The following is a 23,449-nucleotide window of genomic DNA, read 5'->3' as shown; positions in this document are numbered from 1 at the left end:
GCAGCTTTTGTGATAAACAAGGTAAACTTGATTCCTTGTGAGGTCATTTTCCAAGTGCAGGTTTAACAAAACAATACATTGATTAAGAAAAACAAATGTCCCTGTAACAATACAAGATAACAATGTGCATAAATTAATACAAACATTAGTAAACAAATCCAAAATGCACAAATCATGTTTAAGTTGTTTGCCACAAAATTGCATAAAGCTGCACATTTTATTTGTTGTTAGTTTGTTTTCAGATACGAAACTATGTGGAATGCCTTGAGTGTACGTGAGATCCAAAGTCAGGGTTTATTATGCAGGCAATGGTCAGGCAAGCAACGGTTAACACAGGAGAAAACAGATGTATATGGGCAATCTAGATTCGTTTGCCAATACACAGGCGAATGGTCAAAAGCCAGGCAGCAGACAACGTAAACAAACAAACAAACTCAGGTTTGGTGGATGAGAAAACTATAACTGAAGTAACATTTTTGGATGAACTATTTATTTAAAATTGTAATTACTTCTTTCTCCTTTATGTTTGGAGAAATCTGAAATTATGAGCACATTTCAAATCAGCTCTCTCTCTTTTTAAAAGGATGGCTGAATGAAATCCAGCGTATTACATTGGAAAGAACCAGGGAAGTCTTGGCTGTGGTTTCTTTGTGATGTCATCAGTGATCTCACTGGAAAAGAATAGACAGATTTCGTTGCCCATTTTCCAACCAATCAGCTTTCAGCCCCAGACCTTTCGCACACTTCTTATTGTCGTCAGCACACATCACATGTTCACATTTTTCCAAGTCATAAAAGGGATGTTTTCGGCACATTAGATGTGTTCCGAAGTATTTGTAGAGACTCTATGAGGTTGTTCATGCTGGAGTGAAAGAGGCGCATCTGTGCACACAGAGGCTGCTGCTGTTTTTATAGCAGAGAGAGTGACAAGGGTTGGCATGTTTTGCGGCCACAATCCAAGCCTCCTGGCCTGGCAACCCTCAGGGGAAGAGCTCACACTATCTGTGTGTGCGTGCGTGTCCTTTCAGGTTGCTCTGAAGCCCCATCTGGTGCATCTCTCTATGCCTCTGTACCCTGGCAGGGCGTTTGGAAAGGTCTCCCTTGGGGAGAAAAAATTTGGAGAGATGCTCAATATCATTCATTGGAGCATGTTCATTTCTCTCTGCTGCCTTTTTGGTATTGCCTCATAAGACAGATGCAGCAACCCATTAGTGGAAACAATGTTATGAGTCTCGAGTTTCAATTAAAGCACATTTCACAAGGGTTTCTACACGAGTTACATTGAAAATGATAAAAATAGCAGTATTAGCTTTTTCTCATGCCCTAAAATAAAGACAAATGTAAAGATTCAGAAAGAAGTTTTCAAGCATTAAAACAATAAAAGTGATTCTTATTAGACTTCTGTTAAATGTTATTCTTTCTGAGGAAAAAGTAGTGAATGTTATGCATTTTACCCTGATTTATAACACCTACTAAAATGTCATGCAGTGTAAAACTGTATTCACACTATGAGGGACTCACAATGGCAAAATGTCAAGCGGCCATTTATTTCAATGGAGAGTGAGCGACTTCCAGCAACCTCTTTTTATGTAATCGACAGCCACAGTTGGCGACTAGGTGGGCATGTCAAATCACGCAACATTGTTGAGAATCTTTCAGCCTTATGCAAATGAAGAGTGACTTTCTTGAGCAACAGCCAATACAAGCATCAGTAGAACTTACGTGATCCTCTCCTAGATTCCTGTAGAGGCCGGGTGTATTAACTGTGTTGTAGACCACACAGACCTGCGTTTGCCAGACAGAGATAAAACTTTTTTTTGATCATCTTTGAAATTGTTTACTCATTTAATTTATATTAAGTGTTTTCTCTGAACAGTGTTTATTTTCAGTGACAGGTACATTTATTCTCTCTGTAAATAACACCATTAACATTACCTAAGCAACCCCAATTGAAAACTCAGACTATCAACTTCAATCGCCACCTACTACTACTGAGAGTGAGGCATTACACCAAAAAAAGCTTTGTTATTTGATGACAAAACACTAAATTATTGCCATTTTATTTCTTTATTATGTTCCACACTATAATAACACTGCTATTTGCAATAGTTGATTTTCAATGGTCATTCATAACATTGTACGTACGTTATTCCCAGATAACAACCACTGAGACTAATAAAACAGGCTCATCCAGGTACTATGAATCATCTTGACCATTGATATATATAGTGAATAAATTCATATCCATATTTGTGTCACAATGTTGTTTCTGACAGATTGCCGCTTATTTGTGACTGATTCATTCAGATGATTTCTAAAAGTTTTTTTTCAAACTGTATGTTTAATAAAGGAGCTGCTAAACTATTACAGCTCGGAGAAATGTTATAATAGACATGGGATGATAACCGGTTTCAAATTTTGTCGCAGTTTGGTCTGTTATAAAAATTCCAACATGTATGTAAGGTTTTTATATATATATACATAATATATATATATATATATATATATATATATATATATATATATATATATATATATATATATATATATATATATATATATATATTATGGGTGTAACGATATTAAAACCGAACCAAAACATCGCGATACACCAACCACGATACGTATCGCGAAACTCTCGTAGCGTACCGCGATACTCTCACGCCCCCTGCTGCCCATTGTTGAGGTTGACATCACTTGTCTCTAACTAATTGAACCAATTTAATGTCATCTTTAATATCATATTTGCTTAAATTGTTTTAGTAATGATGAGGATTTGTTCTAAATAATATATTCTAAAGTTAGTATTTTAGTGCATGTTATGTCATGTGACTTGAGTAAGCATCACACTCATTACTACTGGAAGCAGGATGGCTGCTTCACATAGTACTGAGATTGCAGATCCCCCAGACACATTTAAGTCATCTGTGTGGAAACATTTTGGTTTTCCAGTTGAGTACAGGAATAGAATTCGTGTTGAAGACAAAGCGCCTGCCTGTCTGTCTCAACTGTTTCACGAAACTTACTTGTAAGGAAAAACATTTAAAAAGTGTGGTAATTTCACAATGTGAGGGTGTAAGCAACAGAACTGCCAACAAAAGTGATTTATTGTACAAAAGTAAAACCAGAATAATGCCCAAATATACAAAAAAAGAGAAATATTTACACTAATAAAAATAATATAATAAAGTAACAAATTCAAACAAAAGTATCAAACAAAAATTAGTTAAACTCAAGCAAGGGGGTGATAGTGAAGACAAACAAAAGAAATAAATATAATAAAACAATTCTAACTCATAAATAACCCCTCTTACCTCGCTAAAACTGATAAAAACAAAAAAAAGGTCTTCAGCGCCGTGCGCCGCATTCTTCCATATACTGAATAAAATAAACAAAGATGACCTTCACCTCTTACCTGATGTCTATAACAATACATTTTCTACGTGTTTGCAAAATGGAAATCGTATGACATTTTCCCTATTGACCTTACACTAAGACTGAACTTGAGGAGATACAGCTATATTGTCGGGAAGGAGCGGAGCTAAAAAATAATATACAAATCAATTGAAATAAAAATGTACAAACCTCACAAAATTTCTTAAAGTGGGCAAAAGTAATGCAAAATAATTTTACCCAAACGAAAGTTAAGCAAAAACAACGAAAATCATAATCATGTCAGAAAAATATACGAAAAACGAGATCAAAGGAAAAAGCGCTCTCTCTCCCGCTCTTCCTGACATGCTTTTTACATTCCCGCGCTGCGTCGCCAAATGATGATAGATCGGTCTCCTGACCAATCAGCAGTCAAAAAGGCGGACCTACAGAAATGACAGGCATCAGCTGTCATGAAGGCGGACCTACATAAATGACCGGCATAAAGGGAGCGTGAGAGAGAGAGTGAGAGATCGGGAGGCAAACATACAGCCGGCTTCAACCCTAACATTAGTTTCAGACACAACCGCAATGTATTTTACTGGTGAATATGTCATGAAAAAACACTTTACAAACACATTATATGTATATTTTTCATTAATTTAAACGGAAACCTATCTATCTAAATGAAACCATATAATCAAAAATGAGCGTCTGTGTCAGCACAGAGATCAAGCCTCTCATCGGAGAATGTGGATATTATGGTGTTTTTGAAGAAGATCTTTCACTAGTCTACACTGCAGTTATTTATTTAATTTTAGTTTACTTAGTTAAGATGGCTGCACTACAGAGAATAGTTTTTTTCTGACTAGTCTATATTGGAGGTATTTATTTAATTCTAGTTGTTTACTCGGGTATCCTGACTGTACTAAAAATGCGATGACAAAGTTAATAAAGAAAAAGGTAAGATGTTCTTGTTATTAAGTGAATTGTCCCTTAGCATTGCTGTTAACATGACATCAACCCTAACCCCACAGCAAACAGAAACCAAACCGTACCGAACCGAACCGAACCGAACCGTGGCTCCAAAACCGTAAACCGAACCGAACCGTGCCTTTTGTGTATCGTTACACCCCTAATATATATATATATATATATATATATATATATATATGTTTTTTGTTGCAAAGAAATCTGTTTTTAAACTAATGAAAAGAGCAGAAATCAATTATTTATTTAAACTTTTCAGCCTGATATGTTTACTGTTCCAAAATATTATGAATGTTTCTTAAGAACAAAATAAATTGTTCAACTGAGGAAAAGTTTTTTTGTTTTTTTTTGTTTTATTATGTAATCACAATACTGTGATACCGTGAAACTGTGGTAATTCTTATCCAAGGTCATCATAGCATCATAAACTACCAAATAGCTGTATAATAAGAAGGATAATCCACATCCAACTATTTGTTTTCAACAGTTCTCCATTTTTATATTCTGTGACAAAAAATAGCTTGATGTCCATCACCCCTCATGCATGATCACTTACTCTTTTATACATTGTATTAACACAGGTCAGATTTATGTATCATTTCCTAAATATAGCTGTTAAACTGAATGATAACGGAACATTACTTCCCTCATATTATCATTTTTTGTTCATAAAAGTTATTTAATACATTAACAAACACTTAACCTGCATTGACCTAAAAAGACATCTTAGATGACCTTTTGGAATTTAATTTTAGTAATGTTTTCAGGTGAAATAGATGAAAAAATATCTTTAATTATAGTAAAGGAGAGGCTGCGTTTTGAGGTGTGCTCTTTTCAAGAATTCAGAAACCCGTAACCACAAACAAAGATTGCATTTTCAACCTAATGTATTGCATTTTTATGGCACTGGATTACGTAATGGTTTATAATGTAAGTTATGGAGTCATGTGATGGTTTTAGGAGTATGCTGAGCGTCATGTCACATGCATATAAAGAGGCACGTATGAAAACCATCTCTGATTGAATAAAGTCCAGTAAATGGACTCCTGCTAAGCCAGGCTTCAGGGATTTGATTATCTTCCTCAACAATGGCTATGTGTATTTTCAGAAAAGCCAAGCTGAGGGGTTAAATTGAATGAGACCCTCCTGTGTGCCCATGTCAGTAGAAACACTGAATTAAAAGAGCTCCTCTATTAACTGAAAAGAAGCTTTTCTGGTCAATACTGAAGTGATTCTAAATGGTTGCATTGGAATTCTTTAAATGGATTCTAAACACTCTTGTTTTTTAAGGCAGGTTAGAGACTGCAGACCTTGAAAGCCTCTAAACAAAGAGTTTAGAAAATAGCAAGTAATTGAATTTGCAAAAACAATAACAAAAAAGTAAATACTTGAAAGATATTGTCCATATAGTGCATGCACTCGCGCATAGTGTTTTTAATAACTGGCCTATATTTTAGTTGTTAATTAGGTGAGAGAAAGGCTTTCTGACAAACTTCAACTGTTGATAATCAAAGTCTGTTTCTTGCATTAAACATTAAGTTGGTAAAAAAACAAGGTTGCATTTTTTAATTGAAAATATACAATAAATAATGCGATAAAATTAAATTCCAATTTAAAATTACTGTTTTTTGTACAAATACAAATTTAAATACAAATCAGCATTTTTATATAAAAATATATAGAATTAAAATTATATAGAAATCAGCTTTTTCAGCGTCTTTGCTCCTATCTTCAGTTTAACATGGAAATCATTGTATAATGCTGATTTGTTAATTTATTTCAAACTAAAAATTATTTTATTTATTAATTTAGCAAGTTATGGTTTGCACAAAGTATGAAGTAGAAAAAATGTGATTATAATGATAATCAGAACCATAATAATAATAATAATAATAATAATAATAAGAAGAAGAAGAAGAAGAAGAAGAAGAAGAATTATTTTTATTATAACACAATAATTGATCGTGAAAGAAAAAGTATGAATAATTTGCATGTTCTCCCTGCAATCCCGTGGGTTTCCTCCGGGTGCTCCGTTTTCCCTCACAGTCCAAAGACATTCAGTACAGGTGATGTGGGTAGGCTAAATTGTTCGTAGGGTATAAGTGTGTATGGATGTTTCGTAGAGATGGGTTGCCGCTGGAAGGGCATCCGCTGCATAAAACATAAATCTCATACTGGCTAATTTGTAAGCACGTTTAATTGTTTAAGACCTGTCATAAGTTAGTCGTCTTCATATCTCACTGTATAAGCGAGCACCTTACAAGCCCTCAAAATTGTAGCCTTGTTTTCACTTGAACATACACATAATGTACTCAGCAGTATATGTGATCATTAACTACTATAAAACAAGGAGCTTTAGTTCCCTTGTGGACGTTTTGCATATTTGTTTATGGGATATTAAACATTCAGTCGCAGCTACTAAATATGTGAGCATCACCCCACAGAGTCCGCTTGTGGCCACGCCCACACCCGATACTGATATCCGATTGGCTGACCGGCAGTGAGGCTGCATAATGATGCGGGGAGGCAGCAGCTTATCGAACAGATGGGCAGGTCCAGCACACGGTACACAGCATCCGTGCTGTGATCATGGAGCCTGCTGCTGTATCTAGCACTGACATTTCACACCCCTCATTGACTGTGTCAGCGTTCAACTGACTTATTATTCACAACAGCGTGATTAAAAGGGAGCGCAGTTATAGTTTTCGTCCTTCTGTGTTGATTGTGAGGAGTCCAGCGTCAGTTGGGGAGCCGCTGATCCCTGATCAGTTGAACTTGACGACAAGGATTTAATTCATACTGTGCAGCCGGAGACGTACAGCTGATCACTTCTGCATTTTATTGGGGGAAATATGATTTTCTCAGACATGAACACGGGGACTAACTCCCCGAAGGTGCACCCGCCCAACGGGACGAGGTTTTACACTTACCAGGCGAGTATTTAAACTGTTAAATAGTCTAAAACTAAAGCAAACTGCTTGGTGTGTGTCTTTATTTGCATCATTTGCAATTTACGTCGCTTTTGTTTGACACGAGATGCTCGTTGGTTTTAATCTCAAGGAGCTCGTGCAAAAATGCGCACTCAGAGTTGGTGGTAGTTTCACACAGAAATTGGCTTGGCTGACGGTTTTAATCGCATTTCAGGTTGAGTTTAACCCTTGCCTGTCATGAAACTGATGTCTGAGGTGAAGGTTTAAAGGCGTTGACCAGCACGCGCATTCCTTTGGAGGCGCGTGCGATTTATTAATACAAATAGAGTAACGTTATTGCTTATATTAACTATATTTTAATAAAACGTGACTTCAGTTTTTTGTTGTATATAATATTATATGTATAGGGTTGGAAAATCTATGATTAAATGGCATGTTATTCGGGTCCTTGACCTTTATAGATTAAACTAGAAGCGTTCTTGTGTTATGAAGGCTAACACTTGTCACTCACTTTTCACTCCAATAAACATTTCAAAGGGGTATATATAGCTTCATTTAATGTATTGTGTGTGTGTGTGTGTGTGTGTGTGTGTGTGTGTGTGTGTGTGTATGTGTATATATATATATATATATATATATATATATATATATTTATTTATACAACAGTTCTGTCTGGTTCTCGAATCTGATTGGCTGATAGCCGTGCGATATTTTGCAATATCAGAACTCCTACAGCCTCTTTACCCTTTGTGTATTACTCCGCCCACATACACCCAGCAAAAAGCAGACACTACAGATCTAAAGTTTAAAAGATGCTTTAAACTGTTTTAACGGCTGTTTAACTGTCTGTTTTGTGACACCATGTCCAATAAATGCATTTTTGCCATTAACCTGCAGATACACACACACACAGAACAATTCATGATACAACAAAATTATCAAACAGATGAAAATGTACCATTTTGCGAAATGTGTTATTATTATTTTCAGCTAATATTCAGCTATTGATATCAGTTATTATTAAAAAGTTTCCATTTGTGTAATTGAAAATGTACCATTCCTCAGCTCAGCTTCCTTGATGTGACAACCTGCCCCAGTCTAAACTATGAACCCTTTAATTATTATGCAGCAGTAGTAGATTGTCTTGATATTCTGAACTGCATGCACTGCTCAGCTGTGACCCAAATCTCATGCATTGGAATGAGGGCAGTGTCTTTAGATATTGATTTCTGTAATGGGAGGCCATGGTAACCAAGCCAGTGATGGTATCAGCCAGAGACTGTTGCTTTCCAGATGATGATTTCATCTGAGCCCTTTTCAACAGGTGCTGCAGATGCTTGTTGAACCATCTGTATTGATATTTGTTTGTGGATTATGGAGGTTTATTTTTGGTTACCTTGTGTACAAAAAATGATGGCATGGTTTTGTGGCTTGGTTTACCTACAGTTGTTTTTAGCTTCACTTCTTTTAAGCGATTGTGTATTTTTTAAGCTGTGTGTGTGTGTGTGTGTGTATGTGTGTGTGTGTGTAGTGTATCAGCTTGTCTCGTCATTAGCAGAGAGGTGCTCCCCATGGAAAACAGCCTGAGAGATTTTCCTCCTGATTTGAAAAGGCACAATCCATCGTGTTCTGTCATGGCAGTCTATTTCCCAGGTACAGCCACAGCATGAACGATTTAAGCACGTACGGCAGAGATGAGTTAGCGCTTTGAAAGCAACACGCTTGTTTATCCGAGTAGGTCTCGATTAGTTTTGCTTCAGGGCCTAGAATTTACATTTGGATGCCCAAACACAGTACAGAAATCATTCATAATAAATGGATAATAAATATGTAATATGTCATATAAATATGTCAATCTAAAATTATTCATATTATACAGATTTTTTTCATATTTACAGAATACTTTGTAAAACTTTGTATAACAAAAAAAAAACTAATAGCTTAAACCTGATAAAATGATTAAAATCAGTTAAAATAACAATCAAATTTGTTGTTATGGCATGATTTTTACAGTGTTACCCTAATTTGGTTCTATGTTAAGCCAAAACTACAGACTGAAACACAATATTTAGCTTGTTCTCATCGTGTACAAAATATGTATAGCAATATTATATAACTTTGTTTTATGACCGTTTGACAGTAAAATGTTGTTATACCACTAAGTGGCTCTAAAGTGATGTTGCTTTATTGTTTGTCAATTAAAAAAAAACATTTTATAGGATTTATTGTGAGTTGTACATGGCAAATTCAGTTCTGTACCTGGTCAGCTATACAGAGCAATTTTACTACATAAGAACATGATTATGTAACACAAACATTGAAGGGTTTAATTTTATAAATCATGCACTATAAATAGTTTTAAGGTAAAACAGTTTTAAGGTCATAGCATACTATAGTATTGTGCAAAAAAACTGTGTGAAAGTAAGTCAATATTAATAATATGGCTCCATAATCATATGGGTGAAAAGGGCTAAAAGTGTTTTAATAAAACTGTAGTGAAATGTGCACATTGATGAGAAATAGGGCTGCGCAATATAAATCGTTTCAACATCGATATGGCAATGTGTGCATCTGCAATTGTCACATCGCAGGATCTGCATTGTTGAATAAAGATTATACAGTAGTTGACCAAGAGCCACAGTTGATAGTGCTTGTGTTTTTAAGGCCTGAGATTGTGTGAACATTTAAAGCATTCATGCACATGAAATTATAATGTTTTTAACTTTAAGAAAGGTTTATACACACAACGGTTGTTTTACGTTTGATTCCTCAATTTGTGTTAAAAAAAAAAAACTGTTGTTTTTTAATTTATATAATTTATCTACTGTTTTTATAATTACTTTTCTTTAGTTTATTCTATTTAATGCAGATGCGCTCTACAAAATCATTGTATTCAATGTAATGTTATGTAAATTCTTTCCAAATAGAGCTATTCATTTCATCTAGTGAAATTATATTGCATCATAAAAATAAAACATCACAATGCCAATTTTAGTCACATTATTGAACTGCAGTAGACATGTAAACACTTTAATCAGACTTATACCTTCATGTAGGACTTCTCTCCGCATTTTGTGATGGGATAGTCTATACACACACGGCTCTTTGACACTATTTTCTGCACCTACCGAGCCAGTAAAGAACCACAGACACCTGCATCATGAAATTCAGACTTTTTTTTCCCCATATGGCGTGCGGTATCAAATTTTATTAAAACTACACTCTTCCAGCACTTCATACTCGTGTCCAATATCTCGTTTATCACAGGGGGCATGAATGAAATGTTTCTGAATGAACGTGAAAGTGCCAAACTACAGTTAAAGTTGACAATTTAAAAATGAAACACCCGAAACTGCATGAAACTCTGGAAGAAATGTGGATAGTGTGGTGATGCAATGACGGTAATCGAATTATGTGCTATAACATGTAAAACGGGATCATGAAAGGAACATTCTAAAAGCATCTCATGTAAACACCTTAATCATATTATTGTCTAGTTCAGATTAAGGCAAATCATTCAATTACTGATGGCAATGTAAACGTAGTCAGTGTCTCATGTCTAGTTTAAAATTAACTGTTTGCTATTAGTTTTGTCCATGTTGTTATCAGTCTAATTTTACTGTCCTCCACCAAGTGATAAATTATTTTGCATTTGATTGTACACAGTTGTTTCCGTCAATGACAAATGACATGGGAAGTGATTGCTATCGTAACTGCACATAATTATATGTGTACCTGAATGTCAATACTTGCATTTAGCTTTGCTTTCTTCTGCTTTTTTGTCACTGTTTCCCTTTGGCATCTACATTATTCTTCGTCAGTAGTTTGCAGCCATATAATTACATGCTTTCTTCTCAGGCTGATGTCAGTTTAAAAGAGGGTTACTGGCACTCAGTTTTGTTGTACAGATGATATTTCTCACTCTTTCTTCAGCATTCCTCTCCAGACCTGGCTATGAAAGTAAATCAGTAGCAATACTTGAGAGCTTGCAAATGTAAATGTGAGCACTTGTGATAATAATATTTGTATGTGTAGGTTGAAATGTACACTTACAGCTCTGATGTGAACAGCTGAAATCCTCGATTTGCACACACACACAACAATCCACACACTTGTGTTTTAAATTCGAAGTTGCAGATTAATAGTTGTGTATTTGTAAAATGTCATTCACAAATACAAAGTGACAGACACACGTGTGCACGGCAAATTTGACTGCATCTTCGCTCTACAACCACAGGTCGGCACTCACAACCTCTCAGATTCGTCAGTACAACTACAAATCTCCCGCGCTCTGACTTTTGCAACACATCTCCCGCGATCTCTGTAGCAGAACTCATCTGTGCACTCGCAGATGCAGAGGCGTGAGCAGCGCGGGGCAGGGGAGGGGCGGGGCTGGTGTAAAGCTGTTTGATTGGCTGATGCCTGACCAATGAACAATGCCAGCAGCCAACAGGACTGAGGTGCAAAATAATCATTTCCCACGATTATTTTATTATTTAGGGTTTATTTAAACTCTTTTCTGAAGAGATTCTTGTTAAAAATAATAAATTCTGTGGAAATGTACATACCAGTAAAAGAGCAGCAAAGCCAGTTTATTGGCTAGAGCCAGCCAATGAGATGGGGCGTTTCTGTTTGTCAGGACACAGGGCAGCTCACGTTGTTGGAGGCCTCGAGCAATCAGAGGGTAAGTTATGATTTTTAATAATTATCTATATGTTCAATACTGTTAGCTAAGCTAAGGACTGTGCTGGGTGCTTCTCTTGTTTTTTTTTTTATATAAGAAACAGTTATGAGTTATCTAGGAGCTGCTTTCAATCATGTTATATGGTTCTAAAGATACGATTCAACCCACATGAAATAAGAAGTTGTAATAGTATTTATAGTAAATAATAGTACGTTTTTGAACCATACTAACTATAGTAAACTGTATTATACTGTATATATTGCAGTATCTACAACTTTGTTAATGAATGCAACAGCACACTGTAGTATTAACTAGAAGGAACTTTAATAAATTGAAGTATACTTGTATGTATGTGTATATATATATATATATATATATATATATATATATATATATATATATATATATATATATATATATATATAGCTTAAATTTGAAAAAATTTAAATATAGCTATCTGTTTATAACTAAACATTCTAATGCCATTTATTATGCAAATATCAAGTTGAAACAAATCTGTTAAGAACACATATTTATATGTAAAACCTAATACATTTTAAAGCAGTTTCATTTCTTTCTAATTTTTACATCTACATGCATTACATCTGATTTAGGTCCACAACTTGCATCCTTCAACATGATATGTGTGTTCAAAGGAAGAGCAACTAGGTGAGGGAGACAGTGTCCATCGCTCGGCTGAGGGTCCACTTTGAGCATCTCATCTGCAGGGTTAAGCAACATAAGCTGAACAGTCATCATCTCTCTCTATTACAGCGAGCATCAACCAGCTTTACACAATGGCTTGCTTTCTGACCATTAGTTAAGGCTTGAGCAAAGGATTAAAGAGGAGATAACATTTGATGGGTAATGATGAAGTTGGATTTACCACCTCCATCTCATTATGAACAAGGAAAAACCCTGAAATATTTCAATACAAGTAACTAGACATTTGCACTGCACTTATTTGGACTGTAAATTTTATTTGACAAATTACATTCCCTTACAGAACAGGTGTCAAACTCAGTTCCTGGAGGGCTGCAGCTTTGCAAAGTTTAGTTCTAACCCTAATTAAACACACCTGATCAAACTAATTGAGTCCTTCAGGTTTGTTTGAAACTTTCACTTAAGTGTGTTGAAGCAGGGTTGCAACTAAAAACGTGAAGGGTTAAGGCCCTTCAGGAACTGAGTTTGACACCCCTGCCTTACAGTAAAGTGTAAAAATACTACATTAAACAATTATCAAAATAAAAGTTGTGTTTGTGGGTGAGTGTGTGTTTTGTTCAAATCTGTAGTCATCTTGGCAAGAAAAAAGAGAAAATAAAGTCGGCTTCCTCTTGAATGATCTGAATCATTTTGAAGTGTTTGTAGATGAGCTGGATCATCATGTCATCTTTAGCATAAATAACATCCTATTCAAGCTATGCAGCTTCTCTGAGTTCCTCATCGACTTGAAACATGCTGATCTCTCCTGTCACTCCATCCTTACAGGAAACTGAGAAATAACCTATAGTTAGTAACGTTCATAATTAAAAAAGTGATATAAAGGACACACTGTACACAAACATGTAAATAGATAGATGGATAGATAGATATGATGCAGGTTGTAATAACAAAAACCGGTATGATCTGTAAGAAACTGAAATGCCTAGTGTTATTTTTAATTGCTATTAATGTGTGTGTGTGTGTGTGTGTGTGTGTGTGTGTGTGTGTGTGTGTGTGTGTGTGTGTGTGTGTGTGTGTGTAAATATACTTCAATTTATTAAAGTTCCTTCTAGTTAATACTACAGTGTGCTGTTGCATTCATTAACAAAGTTGTAGATACTGCAATATATACAGTATAATACAGTTTACTATAGTTAGTATGGTTCAAAAACGTACTATTATTTACTATAAATACTATTACAACTTCTTATTTCATGTGGGTTGAATCTTATCTTTAGAACCATATAACATGATTGAAAGCAGCTCCTAGATAACTCATAACTGTTTCTTATATAAAAAACAAACAAGAGAAGCACCCAGCACAGTCCTTAGCTTAGCTAACAGTATTGAACATATAGATAATTATTAAAAATCATAACTTACCCTCTGATTGCTCGAGTCCTCCAACAACGTGAGCTGCCCTGTGTCCTGACAAACAGAAACGCCCCATCTCATTGGCTGGCTCTAGCCAATAAACTGGCTTTGCTGCTCTTTTACTGGTATGTACATTTCCACAGAATTTATTATTTTTAACAAGAATCTCTTCAGAAAAGAGTTTAAATAAACCCTAAATAATAAAATAATCGTGGGAAATGATTATTTTGCACCTCAGTCCTGTTGGCTGCTGGCATTGTTCATTGGTCAGGCATCAGCCAATCAAACAGCTTTACACCAGCCCCGCCCCTCCCCTGCCCCGCGCTGCTCACGCCTCTGCATCTGCGAGTGCACAGATGAGTTCTGCTACAGAGATCGCGGGAGATGTGTTGCAAAAGTCAGAGCGCGGGAGATTTGTAGTTGTACTGACGAATCTGAGAGGTTGTGAGTGCCGACCTATGGTTGTAGAGCGAAGATGCAGTCAAATTTGCCGTGCACACGTGTGTCTGTCACTTTGTATTTGTGAATGACATTTTACAAATACACAACTATTAATCTGCAACTTCGAATTTAAAACACAAGTGTGTGGATTGTTGTGTGTGTGTGCAAATCGAGTATTTCAGCTGTTCACATCAGAGCTGTAAGTGTACATTTCAACCTACACATACAAATATTCTTATCACAAGTGCTCACATTTACATTTGCAAGCTCTCGACTTTCGCAACTGAATTACCTTCATACCTGGCAAACACTATGCAGAGTCAATATTAGTGTTGGCGCAGTGAAGCACATCTCTAGTGCTGCTGGTTGCTGTGTGTGCATTCTTCAAATCTGTGTATGTGTGTGTCTATGTAAGGTTAGTCAAGCACAAGGCTTGTTTTGTTAATGGCATTTGCATGACGCAAGGAATAAATATAGCGTTAGCAATTGACTCTGTATTAGTGCATACCTGTCTCTTTAGAGTTGAAAATTATAGTGGTTTACCGTGCAGATCCTGCACAGAACTCATAGCATAAATGGATTACAAACTGAATGTAAGTAAGATGGCTCTTTCCATAAGAGAATATAAAAAATGTATAGCTCTTGGCATCTAGGGATTTGTTGTAAAGCGCAGCGAGTATAATTTCATTATCTTGGCCTCTCGTCTCATAGCCCGTGCAGTTTTGCCCAAGTTCAGATAATAAAAGGTGGTGGAGGGTGCCTTCCTGGCTTATCCCTTGGGATTAGTGGAAAAATGAGAGGTTGAGGGGGTCTTTGGATCGTATAATTGGAGGTAGCTGCATTTATCTCATGCCATAGTTGAGTTGGGTATTAGGGCTGCACCATATACAGTATAGTTCAGCATCAGTATTGCAATATAGGCTATATAATATAGTAATACGCAGGGCAGTAAGATATCTATTTTTGTCAATTACAATTAAGTATCCTATTATAGATTAACTTTTAATTGACCAAACTCACAGTTTATTCCCATTAGTTCCTATATATTTCCGTTAATTCCCATGGAAAGTTTTCAGCCTTGAAAATTCCTGGAATATCACAACCCTAATCTGCAATAGTCAAAGTTTTAGTATGTTTGGACAATGTTGAGTCAGGATATAGTTCACCAGACACCACAGTTTAAACATTTGTCATTGTTTAAGCAATTCTTGTGAGTTTAAACCATGCAGAGCTTTCCATTTCATCAAGAAGTTCAATCGGAAATTAAATTTCTGCATCTAAATAATGTTAGACAAAAAAACAAAAACTATTTTATTTGTATCCTGTTGGGTTGTGTTTATGCTTGAGTTTTATTATATTTTATGTAGATGCACTCCATACAAAACCATTATTCAATCTAAAAAAATCTATCTAAAATGATTCATTTTTCCAAATAAATATTGCAATGTTATTTTTTTCTAACATAATACAGCCCTAGAAGGTATTATTATCTTCTATCTATATATAGTATTATATCTATCTATAGTTCTTGAAAATTAAATAATGATTTACTCAACTCATAATTAGATGTTTAACAATATTGATCTCAAACTAGGGCTGTGCGATTCATTGAAATCGAATAGCAATCGTAAGCTGTGTTTAGTGTGTTGTTGCTGCGATAGGACATACAGTTGAAGTCAGAATTATTAGCCCCCCTGTTTATTTTTTCCCCCAATTTCTGTTTGACGGAGAGAAGATTTATTTCAACCCATTTCTAAACATAATAGTTTTAATTACTCATTTCTAATAACTGATTTATTTTATCTTTGCCATGATGACAGTAAATAATATTTTACTAGATATTGTTCAAGACATTTCTATACATCTTAAAGTTTCCAGAAGAAAAAAAGATTATCTGACATACTGTGAAAATGTCCTTGCTCTGTTAAACATAATTTTGGAATTATTTAAAAAGACAAAAAAATTCAAAGGGGGGCTAATAATTCTGACTTTAACTGTATATATGTATTATATAATTTCCCCAACCAGAGCTAATGCGTGACTGTCGTCTTTGTGTGACAGTGTTACCAGCCAATTAAGTGAGCACACTTTCTGCCTAATCAGAATTGCACAACCAAACTATGCAGAACGCCTACAATAAAAAAGCAAATAGAAAAAAAAAGCACAGACATGTGGGATAATCACGTCTGCTGCTTCAAATTAATATTAAAAAAAAAAACAGCACTGGTAATATGGGTATATTTTTTTTTTCCAAAGTCACAGACACCGAACAATAACAGGTCATTTTTAAGAGCTGTGGCAGAATTTGTTGCCACGGCTTACAGATTATTAAGCTGAATCTTGACTACAAAATTAAATCGCAAATCAAATCGACACTAAAAAGATTCACCTAACAAAATTAATTTTTTATTTCCGAAATGCTGCACATTGTTTTGCACAATTTTGTCATATCTTTCGTCAAATAACATAAGTACATTGCAATTTTATCATGAACACAAAATATGTATATTTAAAGTAATTCTTTATTTATAGTTTCCACTTATATAAACATCTGGAATTTTCATTCAAATTGAGTGGATAGAGAGAAAAAGGCAGAGCAAAAAACTGAGAACAAATCAGCTAAACGTTCACATGAGTTTCCATCATTGTTAGATTTGCACTATTTAATACTTGTCACGGTTATGTTTATTGATTTAATCATTTGAACTGATAAGAAATAACAGCATTGCCTGTGTGATGATGTGACTCAGACTTCATTGATTTGAATGATGATGGAGCTTCCTCAGTATCAATATGCATGTAACTTGTTCACCGCTATTGCACGTTAAGCAAGTTTGTAGTAAACACAATAGCCCCTGCTGTTCAAAACAAGCATCGCAATTAGTTTAACATTCAAACTGTTTTGAAACTTTGCATTGATTTGAATTGATTGCCATTTGGCTCACAGAGAAACATTGCATCCCTTCTGGATGCTGAATGGTTATTAGCTGTGTTTTTAAAGATGAAGAACTGCTATGGCCACTGCATTTATTGCTCTGTGTATCACTTGAATAATATAATCAATACTCTATAACTTAGCTTTCTTAAATTAGTGTAAAATATTATAATAAACACTCTAATATTATTTGAAATATTAATTAATAATAATATTATAGCATCATAATAGTTTTTACATTTATTCATGTGTTTTCTTCATATTCCAAATGATAATGAATGTGGTATAATGTTAATAGTATGAACATATCAATATTAATATTGTACATATTATTTATAAGTGATTTTATTAGTGTGTGTGTGTGTGTGTGTGTGTGTGTGTGTGTGTGTGTGTGTGTGTGTGTGTGTATGGATAGATAGATAGATAGATAGATAGATAGATAGATAGATAGATAGATAGATAGATAGATAGATAGATAGATAGATAGATAGATAGATAGATAGATAGATAGATAGATAGATAGATAGATAGATAGATAGATTATTGGGAATTAGAGGGAAATTGTAAGTGTCTGCTTTTGTCAATAAAATATCAGAATGTGGGTTCAGTAAAAATCCATTTTCAGTGTATCAAATATTTTTATGTAACTAAGAATAAACATAATTAGACCTGCATGGACTCAATAAAAAGTTTTAAGAATAAGTGATAAGTTTAGTATAATTATATTATAATTGTAGTATAATTGTTTTCGATGATTAAAAATGTTTTAAATAAAAAAAAAATGCCAGCAAATGGATAAAACCTAGCAGTTCGAAGCATAGTGGAAAAGGATGCAGATTTGAAATAGCAGTTTATTGCACTTACCAGACATTTTAAACATTTTATTTATTTTAAATTTAAGTTGCTAATTGTGTCTCATCCAGTTGTAACATGGATTATACCAGAGAAAGTTGAAAACATATGTGTGGTTAATCAAATATATCAAATTTGTGTCATTTTCTCAACTAGATTGCGATATTTAATTCAACGTACAGGTGACCTGTAGAACTGATGCTTCCTCTGCTTGATCACAATTACCCTCTTGAACAAAGCACTCCACACCTGCTTGCCCCATGAGGACTGCCTATTAAAGGATGATATTTTGATAATTGTCCTGCTAAAAGGCTGTGTAATGAGAGGGTGATGAGAAATGATGTGGCTCAGAGACATGTCAGAACATTATTGGGGAGATGGATGGAGAGAAAGGGTGTAGGTTTAAACACACGAATGGCTTGACCCATTCACACAGGGCTCAGTCCAGCCCAGAATACTAAACCAGTCTGACTTGAAGCTTTGCACTGGAGGTTGGTAAGTTGAAAGAGGTGAGAATAAAACCTTAAAACCATTAAAACCTTTACTATTTTGATATACCTTATATTTGGGATAGCTCACTGAAAATGTTCCGCATTCGATCATCCTCAATTAGTTTCGAGCCTTAATCAGTTTCTTTCTTGTGTTGAACACAGATATATTTAGGAAAATACTATGCAAGTCAATGGGTACAGGTTTCCAACTTTCTCCTAAAAATATATATATTTTGTGTGGTAACTCAAACAGGTTTGGAGCAAAAACTAGGAGAATAAAAGATTACAGAATTAAAACTTTTGATTGATTTATGCCTTAAATGACGGGGGAATCCTGCTTTTGAGTTCAGATATGAGCAAATTATACGTAATAATTTACACTTTAGCTAATTGTTTTATATATAGCCTGTGTTAAGGAGAAAAAGGCACTTTTTTGTTGCTTGGTAACAAAATGACTGTGATTCGTACTCTGCTTTCGGATGCTTTTGATGGCAGTCGTATCCATCTAAAGTATGACTTTCATTGTCTCCATTGAGATCTAATGCATTTGAATTGTCCTGAGCCACTTGACTCATTTGAAGCCATCATCTTCTATGCACATATACTGTATCTCATCATTTTATAACAGACGGACGTTGATTATCCATGATTCAACGATCTGTCCTTTTGTTTGCAAGGCTCTCGCTGCCAGGGTCCGCGGTGATGTAACATTGTTCAATCAAACCTGATTAGCGAGGAAAAGCCCTTTCAATCACGTATTTGCAGAGATGGAAGCTGTAGTGAGGATGACAGCCATATTATGTCAATTAAACAAATTAAATGACAAATATTAGATAATGCATTTTACCTTCTTGAAGTAAGTGTTACATTGTCAATGGCAGTTGAGATTTGATGCCAAAGGATAGTTGAGCCAAAACTGAAAATTCAGCTGTCATTTAGTGACCCAAAACTGTATGACTGTAAGAGAATTGAATTCTAATATGAAGTGTTTTATCGACTGTGCAGCCAACATTAACATAATTAGTACATTTATTTGAAATTGAATTGAATGCTTTGTTAATCCTGCTTAGCTGAGGTGTGTTGTGTCAGAAGTGTTTGTGCTCCATCTGTAACCTCTGACTTCAGTTCAGAATTTGACACCACGGCTGATCTATTTTCTGGACTACAGGTGGCACTTTGCTAAATACAAATTACATCCTGCCACAAAGCAAATGCCTGAATCAGTCCACCCACCGCCGCAGCTCCATTCACTTCAGGGACGTGTTAAATGAAACGCTCTGTTCAATCAAAGGTCAAGGCGAAGACAAAGCACTTTTGTTGCATTACAAATAAGAGGTTAATGTGCAGATTTTATTCACAGATTTGGATCATGTGGGCTACAACAATTAAAAATATGATGAAATCCTGAAGAATTTTTAGAGTTATTGTCTCAGATAATGCCATGATTAATCAGCCCAATTAAAGGCCCAATCCCAATTTGATTACACCTACACCTACCTCTACACCTTTCCCTTGAAAGAAATTGTTCACCACTACTACACATCTACAGTATACACTTCATAGTGTTGTCACTAGCTCCAGCACCAAGATCGTTAATACAGTGAATGCCTAGTAACAAAAAAACACAGCACACTGCTCTTTACTACTGTAAACAAAAATGGTGTGTGGTGCATCTTGCATTTTCAGTTATATGATTATGATTATTTAATTATTTTGTTATTTTGTGGTCATTGTTGTTATTTATATAATATGAAATTAAATTAACATTTTACTTAAAACTGCAATCCAGTAAACTGATAATAACTTTAAAGTTGTCTCTTTATTTTTAAATCAATTTTTTACACTTTATAAGTGTTACACTGAACCACAAACTATTCACTGGTATACTTGTCAATTATCAAATTGTATTATTAATCTTAATATTAAGTTTAGGGCTGGGTGATATTGCAAAAAAATAAAAATAAAAATCACAATATCATGTTTCATATTATTTGATAATTATAGCCATAATTATTGATTATTTTTAACTAAACATGTAGGAATGCTGGCTTTTTTATTTAACCACTTTATTTTGATTTGCAAGCATTAGTAAGGCAAATTGTTTTAATAGTCAAAAGCAAAAATGTTTAAACAAAATATCTGATCTCTTAATAATAAAATAAACACAAGTGTTAAAGAGGCATAGACTTAAATAAAATTTTACAAAGTGTGTTCAGTGGTAAAGTGTAAATACTGAACAATCAAAGCAAACTTTAAGGTGTAAATAATAAAGATATTGTAAACCTCAAACAGTACACAAAACAAATTATGATAATCAGATCTGAGCTTTCAAGTAAAGGAACCAGTCATCATTATTCAAATACATACTGCAACATTATAAATTGTGAAGTTGCTAAAATGCTAAAAACTTTATGATGGTGATCTAGTGGCTTGGATGCACAAGAAAAGAAACCAAAAAGCTACTCTGGCGACATCCTCACATCCTTTTTTATTTACAATCTCCTCACTGCTGCTAGCCACGACACTCATTTTCACATGTGATGTAATTCTGACCTGAAGTGACAAGTGCGAGGTGTGGTTTCCTTCATCATTTAAACTTAAACCACAAGCTTATTTGCATTGCTTCCAAGGCATGTGCTCAACAGCTACATTTTTAATAAATCTATAGCGCTTCATATCGAAACTACATACCAACTCTTTTCTTTATTGATATTGACAATGGTGTTCAGTCAAAAAGTATTGATACCTATATTATCACCCAGCCCTACTTTAAACTTATTCATTCAGCTTTCAGGTTATATATAGATCTGATTTTCAAATGACTGGGTTTATGCTTTAGGGTCACATATCTTTTTGATATATATATATATATTTAATGTAATGTATCTATACTGAATACAAGTATTAATTTCATAGAGCTATTAATTTCTCACTACCACTCTTCCCATCACCTGTAATCACTATTGAACCATTTTAGGCAAATACAAAGTTCTTTCTTAAACTCTCCTTCTCTTCTTTCCCCTTGTGAGCATTTGGTCAAAGCAATTAAACCCATTCTTAGCTCTCTCTCTTTCTCTATCTTTGAGCAGACACGCTCCAGTGGCGCTCCGACCAAGTGTCAGGGAAAACAGATGACAGGGCTGCGCCTCTTCATTAAATGTGCAACTTTTGCTTCTGTTTCCACCAGCAGTTTTGGCCACTGCAACGATTAGCATGGTGGAGGAGGATTGGAGTATAACTGTTCGTCAGCACAGTGTCATGATAGCAAAGTGGTTTTAGCTCAATCACAGATGCTCATCATCACATGCAGTGTGAAGAGGCCGGTAAGCACTTGCACAGCAATTCTGTTTCAGATGCGATGCATGTGTGAGTTGATCATACATGCGTGCTTGCTTACAGTAATTAGTCAGCTTTTTTATTTGTGCTGTCACATGTGTTGTGGCCGCTGGGGGAATGAGGAGGTTGCTGGTTTAAAAGCTGATTTGAGGTGTCTCAGGTTTATAAAAATATGTTCTAGACCCGATTAAGCTGCCTACCTAGACAACTTTTTTTGGCACTGTAGGTGTGTTTCTGACATGAAGACTTTTTATAAATCTAGCCAGCTAAATTAAGCTGCCTTACTTCTAGATAATGCTTTGAGACCTATGTAGATCAGTGTTTCTTAACCACGTTTCTGGAGGATCACCAGCTCTGCACATTTTCCAAGTCTCCTTAATCAATACACACCTGATTCAGATCATCAGCTCATTAGCTGAGACTGAAAGACCTGTAATGGGTGTGGCAAACAAAGTGGACACCTAAAATATGCAGTGCTGGTGGTCCTCCATGAACATGGTTTTTAGGTTAGGTTTTTAGCCTAACACTTCAAACTTTTTATGTGTTTTGCCTGTTTGTTTACATAACATATTTGGGGCTGAAATCACATAAATCTTCTTTAACAAATGTAAAACTTAAAATAGGTTACAAAGTGGAAGGTTTTTATTACGTTCCCATTGTTGTATTTATTTAAACACCCAAAAATAAGTCCATGAAAATGGAAACGTTACAGTATGTGCGTGCATAGTAAATGTTTATGGAATTGTAGATTAAAGGCAATCGTGAACAAACACACAACATTGGTGGAGTACGTGATGGTGTTGTTGTTGCTCAAGTGAATCGTCATCAGCAAAGTGTGGATTTACTTTATTTTACAACCAAAACACATGCTCAGACACATCTTACACACATGGCAAATTCTACTTACACATTCTGCCGACATACTGCCACTTCCTTACCGGTAGTGTTTACTAATCAGATGATAGTGCCAAATACTGGTCTAGCGTATGTAATGCAGTGTTTTTGGTCATTTTTGTCTGAAGATGTCTAAATGCCTACTGTTTTGAAAACGTTGTTATGTGAACGTGAAACTTTTTTTTTTAAATGGGATTTTCCCCCCCATTTTTAGCTATCGTTGTAATGTAAACAGCCTCATACTTACTACTTTTTTTGTGTGTGCTGTGGTGGTTTTTCCAGACATAACTTTGCTTGCTTTCATTACTTATGTGAAATGAGAACCAGTTCTCTGTCCACACTGAATGTTTCTCAGCAAAGGTTTTGCGTTTTTTAAAATAAGCTAAGTCAAAAGAGCAGATTTTATCTATAAATAGAAACATTTTTTAATTTACTTCATTATGGATGA

The 23,449-nt window shown here is 35.0% G+C and overlaps 1 protein-coding gene and 1 long non-coding RNA gene across 26 annotated transcripts in view; one reads left to right on the top strand and one right to left on the bottom strand.

The window, feature by feature from the left end:
* Positions 1-23,449, top strand: part of ppfia2 (PTPRF interacting protein alpha 2) — a 340,304-nt gene that overhangs the window by 154,318 nt on the left and 162,537 nt on the right. For 8 of the 25 annotated variants that reach the window (XR_012401626.1, XR_012401627.1, XR_012401630.1 and 5 more), the window contains exon 1: positions 6,923-7,295. The exons of the other annotated variants lie outside the window; for them this stretch is intronic. Coding sequence is in view for 4 of the 8 variants with exons in the window: in XM_073946440.1 (XP_073802541.1) it covers positions 7,215-7,295 (81 nt within the window). In the remaining 4 variants the exon portion in view is untranslated. Of the gene's footprint in view, positions 1-6,922; positions 7,296-23,449 lie in introns of those variants that run through there. 25 annotated transcript variants of the gene reach the window in all.
* On the bottom strand, positions 9,127-16,628 carry LOC141381630 (uncharacterized). The gene is made up of 3 exons (XR_012402113.1): positions 14,794-16,628; positions 10,392-11,240; positions 9,127-10,300 (listed from the first exon to the last, which is right to left on the bottom strand). It is a non-coding gene; the product is annotated as an uncharacterized lncRNA (long non-coding RNA).

Source organism: Danio rerio, chromosome 4 (genome assembly GCF_049306965.1).
Source record: "Danio rerio strain Tuebingen ecotype United States chromosome 4, GRCz12tu, whole genome shotgun sequence".
NCBI lineage: Eukaryota > Metazoa > Chordata > Actinopteri > Cypriniformes > Danionidae > Danio > Danio rerio.
The sequence above is the reverse complement of the archived record's forward strand: the minus strand, read 5'-3'. Positions and strand labels throughout refer to the sequence as shown.